Source organism: Bos mutus, chromosome 7 (genome assembly GCF_027580195.1).
Source record: "Bos mutus isolate GX-2022 chromosome 7, NWIPB_WYAK_1.1, whole genome shotgun sequence".
Lineage (NCBI taxonomy): Eukaryota > Metazoa > Chordata > Mammalia > Artiodactyla > Bovidae > Bos > Bos mutus.
The window spans coordinates 78,569,470-78,584,705 of record NC_091623.1 but is presented as its reverse complement, the minus strand read 5'-3'; the positions used below and the strand labels follow the sequence as shown (position 1 = coordinate 78,584,705).

Here is a 15,236-nt window from a genome sequence, read left to right as displayed (position 1 = left end):
GTCAGATCTGCCCTAGAAGACCTGAAATTTGAAACTCAGGTTATCACCAGGCCCTTGACTAATCAAGAATTTTCTATATGTTTTATATACAATCTGGATTATAATCAAACAGTGTCCTGGGCTTAATCATGTAGTGCAGAGACACCAATACACCCTGGATAGCTTAACAAGTTATACATGCTCTTGAATTCTCATAGCATAAGGTGGAGAAGGAAATGGCACCCACTCCAGTATTCTTGCCTGGAGAATCCCAGGGATGGGGGAGCCTGGTGGGCTGCCGTCTATGGGGTCGCATAGAGTCCGACACGACTGAAGCGACTTAGCAGCAGTAGCAGCATAGCATAAGGACATCGAGGCTCTGTGAAATATATCTAATTTTCGAGACTCTTATTTCCCTCCCTGGCCTCATACAATAGATGTTAGTCAAGGTTCTAACTATCATTTAGTGTCCACAAATACTTTAATACTTGTGAAAGAGATGTTCTGCTGACCATGTAACAATTCAGGCCACTACACAGGTAGCCTCTTCTTATAAAGCAATATACAGATCATCTGATTTACTTTAGACACAAACACATAGCCATTAATTGTCTAGCTATGGTCATAGTACATCAATTTTCCAGAACCTGAAAGCCCAAGCAAACTCTTTTGAAAGGGGGCTTGTTTAATACACATACTTAAAAGGCTTGACACAAAAACTTTGATATCTCCCCACCACCAACTACCCAAAGTATTAGAAAGGATGCAGTTAGCCTCCTGTATCCTAATAGTAGCACACATTAGTTGTTTCAAAGCATGAATACTGTGACATACAAATTATTTATTGCTAATCCTCACGAGAGTTCAACAAGGTATATATTATACCTTAGTTTTAGAGACGAAGAAACTCCAGTTGGAAATAGCAGGGACTGCATACTGACTCAAAATTATCCAAATTATGATTTTTATATAATAGTCTAAAAGTAGGAAATACAAATTTAAAAGAAACTATTTCCCCTTTTAGAATGGACTAAAACACAACATCAAGCAAATGAAACAAAAACATCATGTTCTTTATTAAAACATAACAAGGTTTGAAACTATAATCTTAAGCATTGATAATCACACACGAAAACCAAAATACAAACAAAACAAGAATGTTCAAAGCCTTATATTTGTCATTTTTAAGAAAAATAATTAATCTAGAGAGGGAGAAGAACATTTCATTTTGATGATCATTTTCTGCTTAAATTAGATAGACCCAAACATGACTGGTCGTGCCATTTTGTACTATCACATGTAAGTGACATGGCAAAAGTAAGCTGAAATCACTTCTCAAAAAAATTGATTAGAAATATTTGGAAGGTTAGCCCTATCTTATCCCTGCAAAAAAAAAAAAATGCTTTCTGACAATTTTCTCACCAACTTATATTTCAAAAATTATATTTCTTCCTTTGGCTGATCCCATAAACCAGGGGTCCCCAACCCCCAGACTGATACTGGTCCATGACCTGTTAGGACCTGGGCCACACAGCAGAAAGTGAGCGACAGGTGAGTCAGCCCCCATGGCTAACATAAACTACCTGAGCTCTGCTTCCCATTGATCAGCGGTGGCATTAGATTCTCGTAGGAGTGAGAACCCTACTGTGAACTGCGTGCTCCTTACAAGAGTCATCCCCAAACCATACCCTCCACCTTGGTTTGTGGAAAAATTATGTTCCCTAAGAGTGGTCCCAGAAAGGCTGGGGATTCCTCCCTCTCTAACCCTAAGAAGATAATCTGAGACGCTTTAAAAAAAAAAAAAAATACCTTATGCCTATATCCCTTCTCTTTCTGCTTCCCTCTTCTCCTAAGGACAGGTAGCTCTTCAAATTGATGTCTGCCTTCGAACATAACGATTGCTTTTCCAGCCACCCAGGCTCTCTCAGAAGGATCTCCAAAAGCCTCCACGTAGTACTGTCGATAGGGCCTGCGGTTAGAAACTAGATAAAAACAAAAACCACAATGTCATTACTTAAAAAAAAAAAAAAAGACTACTCATCATCAAGGGAACAGCAACATAGCAGTTGCAAAGAAGCCTCTTGTCACTTAAAAGTAACATAAAAAACAACAAGCTAAAACCTATAGAAAAAGAAACTTTAAGGTAGGTCAGATAGAAAGTAAAATTTCAATTTATGTGACAAGAAAATGGTTAAGATGTTAATGAAACAATATAATGTTTTGCTCTGGTGATATGCTATCTATTCCAAACCAGAAGTTTTATACCCTCATTACCAGAAATCACAAAGGGCATATAATAAGTTGCAGTATTGTAAAAATGACAATTACCAAGAACTAACCACTAAACAAACATAAAATATTATGCTAAAATATAAGGAGGAAGACATGTTTCAACATTATTCCACATATGATGTGCTAACACTTATGGCACAGCTATTTTGGACAAGCTGCTTTTCATGTATTCTTCACAATCAACTCTAAAAAACAAGTGGTATAACCTCCATTTTACAGACAATAATAAATTCAACAACTTCAGAGAGAACAAATTCAGAATGAAACACTGGATTTGCAGAGAAATTGGGACTTGATAATTCAAACTACAGAAATTTCTGAAAAATAAAGAAAAGGAAATAAAAAACTAAATAACTATTATTAATAAATAAATAACTTAATAAATAAATTATAAATTAAAAACTGCCGGAAAAAAAAAAATCCAGTTATTCTACAGTTTCTTCACTGTCCTAAGTTATATGCATGCAATTATCAAAAATCAATACAAATCTCATCCAGAAAAGATTACAATCTAATTTACATAATATATGTACTTCTATACATTTATTTTCTTATCATTTTTCATATAAGTAAAAAAAAAATAAGGTCACAAAAGAAATACAGCCAGGGCTACACAGGTAAAATGATTTGTCTCTATTTAAAAAAAGGAAATTGTTTTATATAAAAATTCACTTTAACTCACACTGAATTACAACCTGGTTAAATTTTGTTTTATTGTACATTTTATAAACAAGTTCTATTAAAAAAAAAAAAAACACACACTGAACTCCTTAGTCTCTATCTAGTAAACACTTCAACAGAAACCACCTATAAAGGAAGACTAAATGTACACATACACACACACACACAGGTTCTTAAAGTCAATTTGAAAAGTCATTCTCCCAAAAACAAGTAAACTCAATTACTACAAACATTTATGATGTGCCAGCATACAGAGAACTGAAAGCACTTGCTACACAGAGAACACCATACAGAGAGGCAAAACACTCACTGTTACAGACAATGGAAAGAATTCACTGCCTGACAGGTACGAGACACACAGTATAAAGAGAGTAAAACAGCATGCTAATTGATGTAACATGAACACTGTTTTTTTTTTAATCTTTGAGTGCATTGCATACACTCAAATTTATCATTTGATGGCATGTATTGGCAATGGCATTTCTTAACATTAAGGTATAATTAGTTTCAGGTATGCAACATAATGATTTGATATTTACATCAATATAAAAATTTTTTTTCTTGTGATAAGAACTTTCAAGATCTACTCTCTTAGCAAATTTCAAATATACAATGCAGTATCAACTACAGTTGCCACATTGTATATTATATCCATGTGACTTATTTATTTCTTTTATAACTACTACTTTGACCCCCCTTTCACCCATTTTGCCATTCCTGACCCACCCCACCCTGGGCCTCTGACAGCGAGCAACCTATTCTCACGATCTATGAACTTGGTTTCGTTTTCTGGATTTTGGGATTTTTAGATTCCACATATAAGGGAGTTCATATGGTATTTATATTTCTCTGACGTACTTCACTTAATACAATGCCTGCCAGGTACTTTCATGCTGTCACAAATAGAAAGGGTGCTTTCTTTGGAATGGTTGAATAATATTAAACTGTGTATACATACCACATTTTCTTTATCTGTTCATCTACTGATGGACACTTAGGTTGTTAATATTCTTTTTTTTTTTTTTTTAAGTAAAATCATTAATTGGAGGACAAATGGGACACCTGAGTAGAAAATTTTTAAAGGGAGAGAATTGAGGGAAGAATTCCTATAAGAGGGCCCAGAACGCTCAAAGACATAAATGAACAGAACAAATGAAACAGCTACGAACAATAAGTAGCTCAGAACACTAAATCAAAAAGTTGAAGGAAAGGGAAACTACCTGAAGAGGTTGGATGCCATGTTAAGAGTCTGACCATTATCCCATTAGCACTGAACTGCATTTAAATGGTAGAACTACAGGTTCAGTTCTGTACCTTAGAAAGATAAATCTCCTTGACCAATGAATATTACATTTAAGAGGAAACAAAAAGGAGACACAGGAGACCAGAAATTACCACTGCTGCTGCTGCTAAGTCGCTTCAGTCGTGTCCGACTCTGTGCGACCCCATAGATGGCAGCCTACCAGGCTCCCTCGTCCCTGGGATTCTCCAGGCAAGATCACTGGAGTGGGTTGCCATTTCCTTCTCCAATGCATGAAAGTGAAAGTGAAGATGCTCAGTCGTGTCCAACTCTCAGCGACCCCGTGGACTGCAGCCCCTAGGCTCCTCCGTCCATGGGATTTTCCAGGCAAGAGTACTGGAATGGGTTGCCACACCACTAGTGTATACTCAAGATGACCAGAACATAAACTAAGGTGGCTGCAGTGGGGGAAAACAAAATTCGAAAGATTTGCTTAAGAAAACAAATGAAAAGGACTAGATATTAATAAAAAGTCAGATAGGGAAGATAGCTGAACACCAATGTTCATAGAAGCATTATTCACAATAACCAAAATGAGAAAACAACCCTCATATCCACTGAAGGATGTAAAGATGAACAAAATGAGGCATATATATATAAATGAAAACCACTGAGCCTCACAAATGAATAACACAACAACGTGGATGAACCTTACAGACATTATGTTAAATAAAATAAGCCAGACACAAATGGACAAACACTGCATGATTCCACTTATATGAAGTACCTAGAATAGTCAAATTCATAAGAAAAAGTAGAATAGTATTTACCAGGGGCTGAAAGTTTTGTTAAATTAGTAGTTGTAGTTTAAGAATATGAAGAAGTGCTAGAGATGGACAGTGCAAATAATTTCACGAAAATGTGAATGTACTTAATGCCACTAAACTATAAACTTATAAAATGGATGAAATGATAAAATTCTGTTATATACGTACACTGTTTACTTAAAAAAAAAAAAAACTCAGGTAACAATTGGTGCTAAGGATGTAGAGAGATGAGAATCAAAGAATTGCTGCTTTCAAACTGTGGTACTGGAAAAGACTCTTGAGAGTCCCTTGAACTGCAGGGAGATCAAACAAGTCAATCCTAAAGGAAATCAACCCTGAATATACACTGAAAGGACTGATGCTCAAGCACCAATACCTTGGCCACCTGATGCAAAGAGCTGACTCACTAGAAAAGACCCTGATGCTGGGAAAGATTGAAGGCAGGAGGAGAAGGGGGACAGAGGATGAGATGGTTGGATGGCATCACAGACTCAATGGACATGAGTTTGAGCTCTGGGAGACAGTGAAGGACAGGGAAGCCTGGCATGCTGCTGCTGTTCATGGGGTCGGAAAGAGTTAGACATGACTTAGCAAATGAACAACAAAGAGCAATTTTTATAAAAGCAAACGGGGGTGGGGGGGGGAGGCTCAAGAGGGAGGGGATGTATGTATAGTTAATAGCTGATTCACATTACTGTATAGCAGGAACTAACACAACATTGTAAAGCAATTATCCTCCAAATAAAATTTTTTTAAAAAGATACAAAATATAAAATACAGGAAAAGAAACAATAAAAATCTGGCAAAGCTGAAAGTCAGATGGTGACAAGAGTTAAACCAAATGAATGAGAGGTCAGCCTTGAGAAAAGCTAAGAAGTAATCTGATTTACATTTACCCCTAGATTGCTTTGCAACGGGAACTCCAGAAGTGGAAGCACAGAAAAGCATAAAATATAGAAAAACATAAAAACAAGACTGGCTAAAAGTCTATTCAAGATGAAGTGAGAGTATTTCCAGGTCAAGAAGAAGAACTGAGTAAGCACTTCTAAATTCACTCCATCTCCTAATCTCCACTAACACTACAATAAAGAGATGTTCAAGGATAGGCTCATTAAGGACAGGAGAATAAGAGGGAACAGGTGAATAAATTATTAGCATGCAGGTATGTTACACAGTTTCCGAAGCTGGGAAACACCTGGATGAGGATTATGTTAACTTACATAAGAGATACTAAAATCTATCAATCAACAGTGAGCATGGACTTCCCTGGTAGTCCAATGGTTAAGAATCTGCCTGCCAATGAAGGGGCCACAAGTTCAATCTCTGGTCTGGGGAGATTCCACATGCCATGGAGCAACTAAACCTGTCTCTAAAGCTGGTGTGCCCTAGAACCCATGCTCTGCAACAAGAGAAGCCACAGAAATGAGAAGCACCCACTCAAAACTAAAGAAAGCCCATGCACAGCAACAAAGACACAGCACATCAATTAATTAATTTTAAAAAAGGAAATTTCTTTTAAAAAAAACAAAAAGTGAGCAAATCCATGAACCAACTACATCAACACACTCATGTGTGCTCTACTCCATGAAGTAGAGCAAAACAAAAAAAATTCAACCAAAAAAAAAAAAAATTAGTTCAATGCAGAAAAGTCAACATGTGAATAAGACTTACAGGAAAATAAAGGAAGGAAACAATCAATGAAAAAATTAAAGAAAATGTTCCAGAACTAAAGAAAACTAACCTTGTAGATCAAAAGGGGCTTACTAAGTACCCATTACAAAGAATGAAAACAGACTCACAGCAAGGTATAGTCTATGAACTATCAGAACAGAAGAGACTACAAGCTTTCAGAGTAAAGGACAAAAATCACATGCAAAAGATCATAAATCAAAACAATCTCAGATTTAATAGAAAACTCTGGAAGCTAAAAGACAATGGAGCAATGCCTTCAAAGAATTGTGAGCAAAAATTATTTCCAGCCTAGTTATTTTATACAGCTCAACTACCAAACAAGTACAGGAAAAGAACAGAAATATGTCCAGATCTCAAAGGTCTCAAAAAACTTTACCTCCGTGCTTCCTTTACAGGAAACTACTTAAGGGCTTACTATGTATTTTATATAATAGTAAGCAAATCAAAAACAAGGAAGAGATGAAATTTGACACAAGAGTATTGAGGGCAATCTCCAAGATGATAGCTCTTCACTAGGCACAGAAGGTAACCCATGTCGACTGAAGGGACAGAAAAAGTTCCAGGTGGTATTTCCTCAAGATGATGAAAAATAACAAATTACGATGCATCAGTTCATATGGAGAGAGAACAGAAATTAGGAGAGATTGACTACCAATAATAAATACATAGAATACTAAGAATTCTTTCCCTTACCAATACACACATACACACACACACTTCAGCCACAATTGTACCATCAAAAAAGATTACCAGGGATCTCCAGCTCCTTACACCTAATGGACTTTTTATCTCATCTCTAGGCACCGTTCAACCAAACTGACCACACTTGCTTTATAAAACAAATCTAGTCACCAATACCATATGCTTCTGGTGTTTCCCTTTTATCTCTGATTTTTTTCCCATCTCTTTTGCACACTCAGTCTCCTCCACACAGACCTCAAATGCTGGCTTCCTCAGAGCCACCTTTTTTTCCTCACCATATTATCTTCTCCCAAGGCCAACGCATCCATGCTTTCCTCATGGCTTCAAATAATATTAATAAGAAGATGTCACCTCCAAGTTGTAGATGTTCCAGTGCTCTCAGGAAATGGCTACATTTTTACATGCTGGTGTAGCTAAAAACTTGGGGACCATCCTGAGATACAGAAACCTTAGCCTTCATTCTCCCTCACTTCCCATTATCCATCCATTAACAAATCATACACATTTTACTTCCTAAGTAGTCTTCATTTCCTCTTTACCACTATAATCTTGACATAATCACTGTGAAAACCCATTTAATCATCTCCTGTGCCCCCTCCAAATCATTTTCCACACTGCACTAAGTGAACTTGAAAATATATAGATCAGATCACATCTCCCTCTGCTCACAGCATGTTAATGGTACTGTTCTTAGGAAAAAATACAAAATATTAATGAAGTCTACAAAATGCTACATGATCTGAATCACATCTATTTCTCCAGCCTCACGCCATACCACATTCCATAACTCTATGGGCTGCAGCCCTCACAGGAGCAGAACATATACTACTTTCTGTGCTTGGAACCTTCTTTTCTACTTGCCCTATCACATCTCAGATCAAACATAACTTTATAGCAACACTGGCCCCGACGACCCTACACCACTGGCCCTGACTACCCCTGCTCCAAAAGTTCAGGTTAGGTACCTTCACATCATCACCAACATCACTTCACATCATCAGTATTTTTCCTTGAACACACCTCTCTGTTAAGTAATTAGTTATTTCGTCTATTTGGTGGTGCCTTCTCTTTTCAACTGGACTCTAATTATATATAAGGGCAAGCAAAATGCGTTGCCGATGACTAGATCCCAATACCTAGCACAGTACTTCTAGAACATACTGATTACTTGTTGAACAAATGACATCGACCCAACTAGTGCACATAAAGGACACCACAATGAGTAAGAAACCAGCAATGTCACAGGCATAGAAGGGCAGAGGGACTAAAAGAATTTTCTACAGAAGAACTTAAATGTCCAAGGAGGTCACAAAGTTAGGTATCATTTTCTTTAAACAGTGAGCTATAAAAGTATTTGGGTACTTCAATACTAGTATTCAAAATATAAAATAAAATCCAGCATACCACTTGTGGTAAATCATCCTACAGATAAAGACATTAAATACAGTTATTGTTTATAACACTGTTTTGTATGCACACAAACACGTGTGTATGTATATGTATAATATTTTCAACCCAAGATTAAAAACAACCTAAACATCCATCAACAGGGAATGGTTATAATCTCCAAGAAGTCAAACAGGTGAAAAAACTGTACCTACAATATGCTACGTTTATGTTAAATAAAAGGAGGATAGGGAGATGAGAATACATAGTTGTATTTACATAAAGCAAGTTTAGAAAGAAACATTAATAACAATTGGCTACTCTCTGAAAAGAGGTAAAGAATCGGACAGATCAGAGATTTTTTTTTTAAACCTTGTGCATATGTTAGTGAAAAAAGTGCAAGTGAAAGTCTCTCAGTCGTGTCTGACTCTTTGCGACCCCATGGACTATACAGTCCACGGAATTCTCCAGCCAGAATACTGGAGTGGGTAGCCGTTCCCTTCTCCAAGGACTCTTCCCAGCCCAGGGATCAAACCCAAGTCTCCTGCATTGCTGGCTGATTCTTTACCAGCTGAGCAACCAGGGAAGCCCCAAATGTGTTAGCAACTTAGTCAAAAACTAAAATACATACATTAAAACTACAATAAAATCACAGAATATCTTAATAGGAAACAGGGAGAAGTTAAGACATTAAGATACAAACAGAATAATCAAGTAACAAACAACAGCAACTGAAGAAAATATTTTAAATCAAGATTTTAAAATTCAAGATAATTTATAAGCATTCTTTGTAATTATTTCAGCTTTAAAACTAACAAATGACACAAATCTGAAGACTGAAGTAGAAAAACATAAATATACTGAAAAATGATTCTGAATAATATAAACTTTACACAATAAAGCCTAACATTTTTCTGGCATCTACAGATAGACTAAATGAGAATTTTTAAAATCATAGAGCAAAATAAAACAAACCTTTTTAAAAGAAATCCAAAAGAGGTTAAAATACATAACTATACACTACTGAACTGATCAAAAGTAAATATAAATTGTTACTAAAGGCAACTGCAAGTTTATAATTCCATACTATATTATATAATCATCAGCTGCAAGTTTTACCTTTCATTTTTGAGTGTGTATTAATCAACGGATCAGAACAAATCCTGCAGGGCCACCATGGGCGTCTCTTGAATTTTGCCCAGATGAGATCTCCAACTTCATACTTCAGCGGCGTAGCCTTTTTCTTGGGTTGACACTTTAGACAGACAAAACATGGAGCATCAATAAAAATCAACACTTTTTAAAACAAGTGTTTAAAACATCACCTTCCCACATGCCTTCTGAGACAAAATGACCTAAAGAATACTAAATGAAACACTCCACCTTAACAACAATTACAAAATAAGTAGAACTAAATTATTTTGTCTTAACTGTTTATAACATATTCCAGTTGGTAGTAGCTCTCAATTTATATTTGCTTGACATAAGCAATCTACCTGCATTCTAGGAAAATAAGTATTTTAAATTCTAAAAAACTAAAAACTGAGTAACAGAGAAACAGAATCATCCCAAGGAAAAGATATCTTTGCCTTAGTCCTTGGATCACAATACAACACAGGGTGGAAGCAGGGAGCCCAAGAAAAATGTTAACAATATCAAGAGACTTTGATCCCATTACAGTGTTACATGCCAACTACATCTCAATAAAACTGGAGGGTGGGGAGGATACTGTGGTCCCTTGGGCAAGTGATACTCTCCATTCTTCTCAAACATAGACATTTCTGTTAATTAATTAACAATGAAGGGCGAGTGGTTAAGAATTCTCCAGTCATTGCATGGCATATGGGTTCAATCCCCAGTCCAGAAAAATCCCACAAGCCAGGGAGCAACTAAGCCCATGTAACAGAACTACTGAGCCCAAGTACCACAACTACTGAAACTCACATGCCTACAGCCTGTGCTCTGCAGCAAGAGATGCCACTGCAATGAGAAGCCTATGCAAAGCAAAGGAAGAGCTGCTCCGGCTCACTGCAATTACAGAAAGCCCAAACTGGAAAATTCTTAAAGAGATGTGAATACCAGACCACCTTACCTGCCTCCTGCGAAATATGTATGCAGGTCAAGGAACAATAGTTAGAACCGGACATGGAACAAAAGGAGTATGTCAAGACTGCATAATGTCACCCTGCTTATTTAACTTACTTGCAGAGTACACAAGGTAAAATGCTGGGCTGGATGAAGCTCAAGTTGGAATCAAGATTGCCAGGAAAAATATCAACAACATCAGATATGCAGATGACATCATTTTAATGGCAGAAAGCAAAGAGGAACTTAAAAAGGCTCTTGATGAAGAAGAAAGAGTGAAAAAGGTGGCTTAAAACTCAACATTCAAAGAAGATCATGGTATCAGGTCCCATCACTTCATGGCCAATAAGTGGGAAAAAAATGGAAACAATGACAGATTTTAATTTCTTGGGCTCCAAAATCACCGTGGATGGTGACTACAGCCATGAAATTAAAAGATGCTTGTGGCCTGGAAGAAAAGCTATGACAAACCCGCTAACTGCTAAGTCACTTCAGTCATGTCCGACTCTGTGTGACCCCATAGACGGCAGCCCACCAGGCTCCCCCGTCCCTGGGATTCTCCAGGCAAGAACACTGGAGTGGGTTGCCATTTCCTTCTCCAATGCATGAAAGTGAAAAGTGAAAGTGAAGTCGCTCAGTCATGTCCGACTCTTAGCGACCCCATGGACTGCGGCCTACCAGGCTCCTCTGTCCATGGGATTTTCCAGACAAGAGTACTGGAGTGGGTTGTCATTGCCTTCTCCAATGACAAACCTAGACAATGTATTAAAAAGAAGAGACATCACTTTGCCAACAAAGGTCTGTATAGTCAAAGCTATGGTGTTTCCTGTAGTCATGTACAGATATGAGAGTTGGACCATAAAGAAGGCTGAACACCAAAAAAAAAAAAAATCAGTGCTTTCAAATTGTGGTGCTTGAGAAGACTCTTTAGTCCCCTGGACTGCAAAGAGATCAAACCAATCAACTCTAAAGGAAATCAACCTTGAATATTCACTGGAAGGACAGATGCTAAAGCTCCAATACTTTGGCCATCTGATGCAAAGAACCAACTCACTGGAAAAGCCCTTAATCTTTCCCAGCATCAAGGTCTTTTCCAATGAGTCAGGAAGAGAAAGGATTGAAAAAGGATAAGATGGTTGGATGGCATCACTGACTCAATGCACATGAGTCTGAGCAAACTCCGGGAGATAGTGAAAGACAGGGATGCCTGGAGTGCTACAGTTCATAGGGTCACAAAGAAGTCAGACACGACTTGGTGAATGAACAACAACAACATCTTTAACATCCCATCAACAGTACAGGTCTCCTGCCCTGAGAGAAAGATGACTTTGAGTTTACTAGGACTGAGTTTCCCACCTGATAAACCACACAAAGGAGTGGCACATATGCCAAACTGTTTCTAGGTAGCTAAAAACAGCACCTAAGATACTTGGACAAAGGATCTATACATTTACTCCAAGAAGGCAAACAAACAATATGACTTTCCATAAATTCCAAGTCTCAAAAGAGGCTTGATGAGTTCCTGTTTCAGACCTGATTGTCCCTGCTTACTGCCCACAGAAGTACCCACCTGAAATATAGAGTGTTCAATAAAGAATATGCTGAATAGGGTCTTCCCTGGTGGTCCAATAACTAAGACTCTCACTCTCAATGCAAGGGGCCTGAGTTTGACCTCTGGTCAGGGAACTAGATCTCATGTGCTACAACTAAGAGTTCAGATGCTGCAACTAAGACCCAGCACAACCAAATAAATAAATAGGAATTAAATGAAATATTTGTGAATGAAAAGAGTGAAATCATTCAAATAAAATAATGATCAGTAATATCTGGGGCTCAAGGATACCAAAGTACTAGGCTCAATTCCATGATTTGTAAGTTACCATTCAACTGTAAGACTGCATTCAGAGAAAGGTAATTCTCACAGAATACACTTACTAAAAATAGTCTCAGGCATCCCTGGTGGCTCAGTGGCAAAGAATCCACCTGCCAAGGCAGGAGACATGCATTCAATACTTGGTCCAGGAAGATCCCACATGAGAAGGAACAACTGAAGCCTGTGCACCACAACTACTGAGCCTGTGCTCCAGAGCTCAGGAGCCTTGACTACTGAGCCCATGTGTCACAACTACTGAAGCCCACTCATCAAGCCTGTGTTTTGCAACGAGAGAAGCCACCACAATGAGAAGCCCACACACTTCAACTACAGAGTAGCTCCTGCTCACCACAACTAGAGAAAAGTCTGCACAGCAATCAAAACCCAGCACAGCCAAAAGTAAAATAGTTAAAAATAATACTAATGCCTAGTGTGTCTGTCAGATAGTAGGTGCTTAATAAATTTTTAAAAAACAGTGTAATTAGTTCTTCATGTATATACAGTTACTAGGAACACAGACAGAAGCTACAATGTTTTTTTAAAAAAACTTTTTCAAAAGCACCATGCAAAGGCGCCATTTTTGCCTATTATCATTCTGTAAGTTATCAGGGGAAAAAAAAATTACTTCAAAGCTAGCAATGGCTTCAAAATTTTAAAACCATGATACCAAAATGGGACAGAAAAACAAATCTGGTCTTTCTTGCTGGTCCCATGGTTAAGAACCCACCTGTGAATGCAGGGGACATAGGTTCGATCTCTCTAGGCCAGGAAGATTCCACATGCTGTGAAGCAACTAAGCCTGCGAGCCCCAACTACTGAGCCAGAGTCCAGAGTACCACAATTCATAAGGCCCACACGCCATAACTACTGAAGCTTGTACACCATGAGCCTGTGCTCCACAACAAGAGAAGCCACCACGAGAAACCCATCATAATGAGGAGCAGCCCCTGCTCACAAATCCCACATGCTGCAACTAAAGATGCCACACAGCCAAATTAATGTTTAAAAGGAAGACAGAAGATCTGGACAGATATTTCTCCAAAGAAGATATACAGCAGGCCAATAGGCACATGAAAATATGCTCAACACTGCTAGTTGTTAGAGGAATGCAAATCAAATATGCAAAGCTATAACAAAGTACCACCTAATGCTGATCAGAATGGCCATCATTGAAAAAATATATATATCTACAAATAATAAATGCTGGAGAGGTGTGGAGAAAAGTGAAAACTGGAAAACACTTCGGAGGTTTCTCAAAAACTAAAAAGTAGAGCTGCCATATGATCCAACAATCCACCTCCTGGGCATTATCCAGAGAAAATTCCAATTGGAAAGATATATGCACCTCATGTTCACAGCAGCACTATTTACAATAGCCAAGACATGAAAGCAACCTGAATGTCCATCAACAGATGAATGGATAAAGATGCAGTATTCATATACAATGTAATTCTGAAAGTGAAAGTGTTAGTCGCTCAGTTGTATCCGACTCCTTGCGACCCCATGGACAGTAGCTCGTCAGGGTCCTCTGTCCATGGGATTTCCCAGGCAAGAGTACTTGAGTGGGTAGCTATTCCCTTCTCTAGGGGATCTTCCCAATGCAGGGACTGAAGCCAAGTCTCCCAAATTGCAGGCAGATCGGCAGATTCTTTACCATCTGAGACATCACGGAAGCACAATAGAATTTCTACTCAGTCATAACAAGGATGAAGTAATGCTCTTTGCTGGAACATGGATAGAACTAGAGAGTTTAACACTAAGTGAAGTAAACTGGGCTAAGAAAGACAAACAACATATGATATCACTTATATATGGAATCCAAAATGTTACAAATGAACTTATTTACAAAACAGAATCAGACTTAACAGAGTATGAATTTATGGTTTACTAAAGGGGGAAAGGAGTATGTCAAGGCTATATATTGTCACCCTGCTTATTTAACTTATATACAGAGTACATCATGAGAAACGCTGGGCTGGAAGAAGCATAAACTGGAATCAAGATTGCTGGGAGAAATATCAATAACCTCAGATATGCAGATGACATCACCTTTATGGCAGAAAGTGAAGAGGAACTAAAAAGCCTCTTGATGAAAGTGAAAGTGGAGAGTGAAAAAGTTGGCTTAAAGCTCAACATTCAGAAAACTAAGATTATGGCATCTGGTCCCATCACTTCATGGGAAATAGATGGGGAAACAGTGGAAACAGTGTCAGACTTTATTTTGGGGGGCTCCAAAATCACTGCAGATGGTGACTGCAGCCATGAAATTAAAAGACGCTTACTCCTTGGAAGGAAAGTTATGACCAACCTAGATAGCATATTCAAAAGCAGAGACATTACTTTGCCAACAAAGGTCCGTCTAGTCAAGGTTATGGTTTTTCCTGTGGTCATGTATGGATGTGAGAGCTGGACTGTGAAGAAAGCTGAGCGCTGAAGAATTGATGCTTTTGAACTGTGGTGTTGGAGAAGACTCTTGAGA

At 38.0% G+C, this 15,236-nt stretch overlaps 1 protein-coding gene across 6 annotated transcripts in view; it reads right to left on the bottom strand.

The window, feature by feature from the left end:
- NSD1 (nuclear receptor binding SET domain protein 1) overlaps nt 1–15,236 on the bottom strand; it is a 148,824-nt gene that overhangs the window by 73,226 nt on the left and 60,362 nt on the right. For all 6 annotated transcript variants that reach the window (XM_005904595.3, XM_070374134.1, XM_070374130.1 and 3 more), the window contains 2 exons: nt 9,919–10,054; nt 1,789–1,961 (listed from right to left, as the gene is read on the bottom strand). In XM_005904595.3, coding sequence (XP_005904657.1) covers nt 1,789–1,961; nt 9,919–10,054 — 309 coding nt within the window. The remainder of the gene's footprint in view (nt 1–1,788; nt 1,962–9,918; nt 10,055–15,236) is intronic.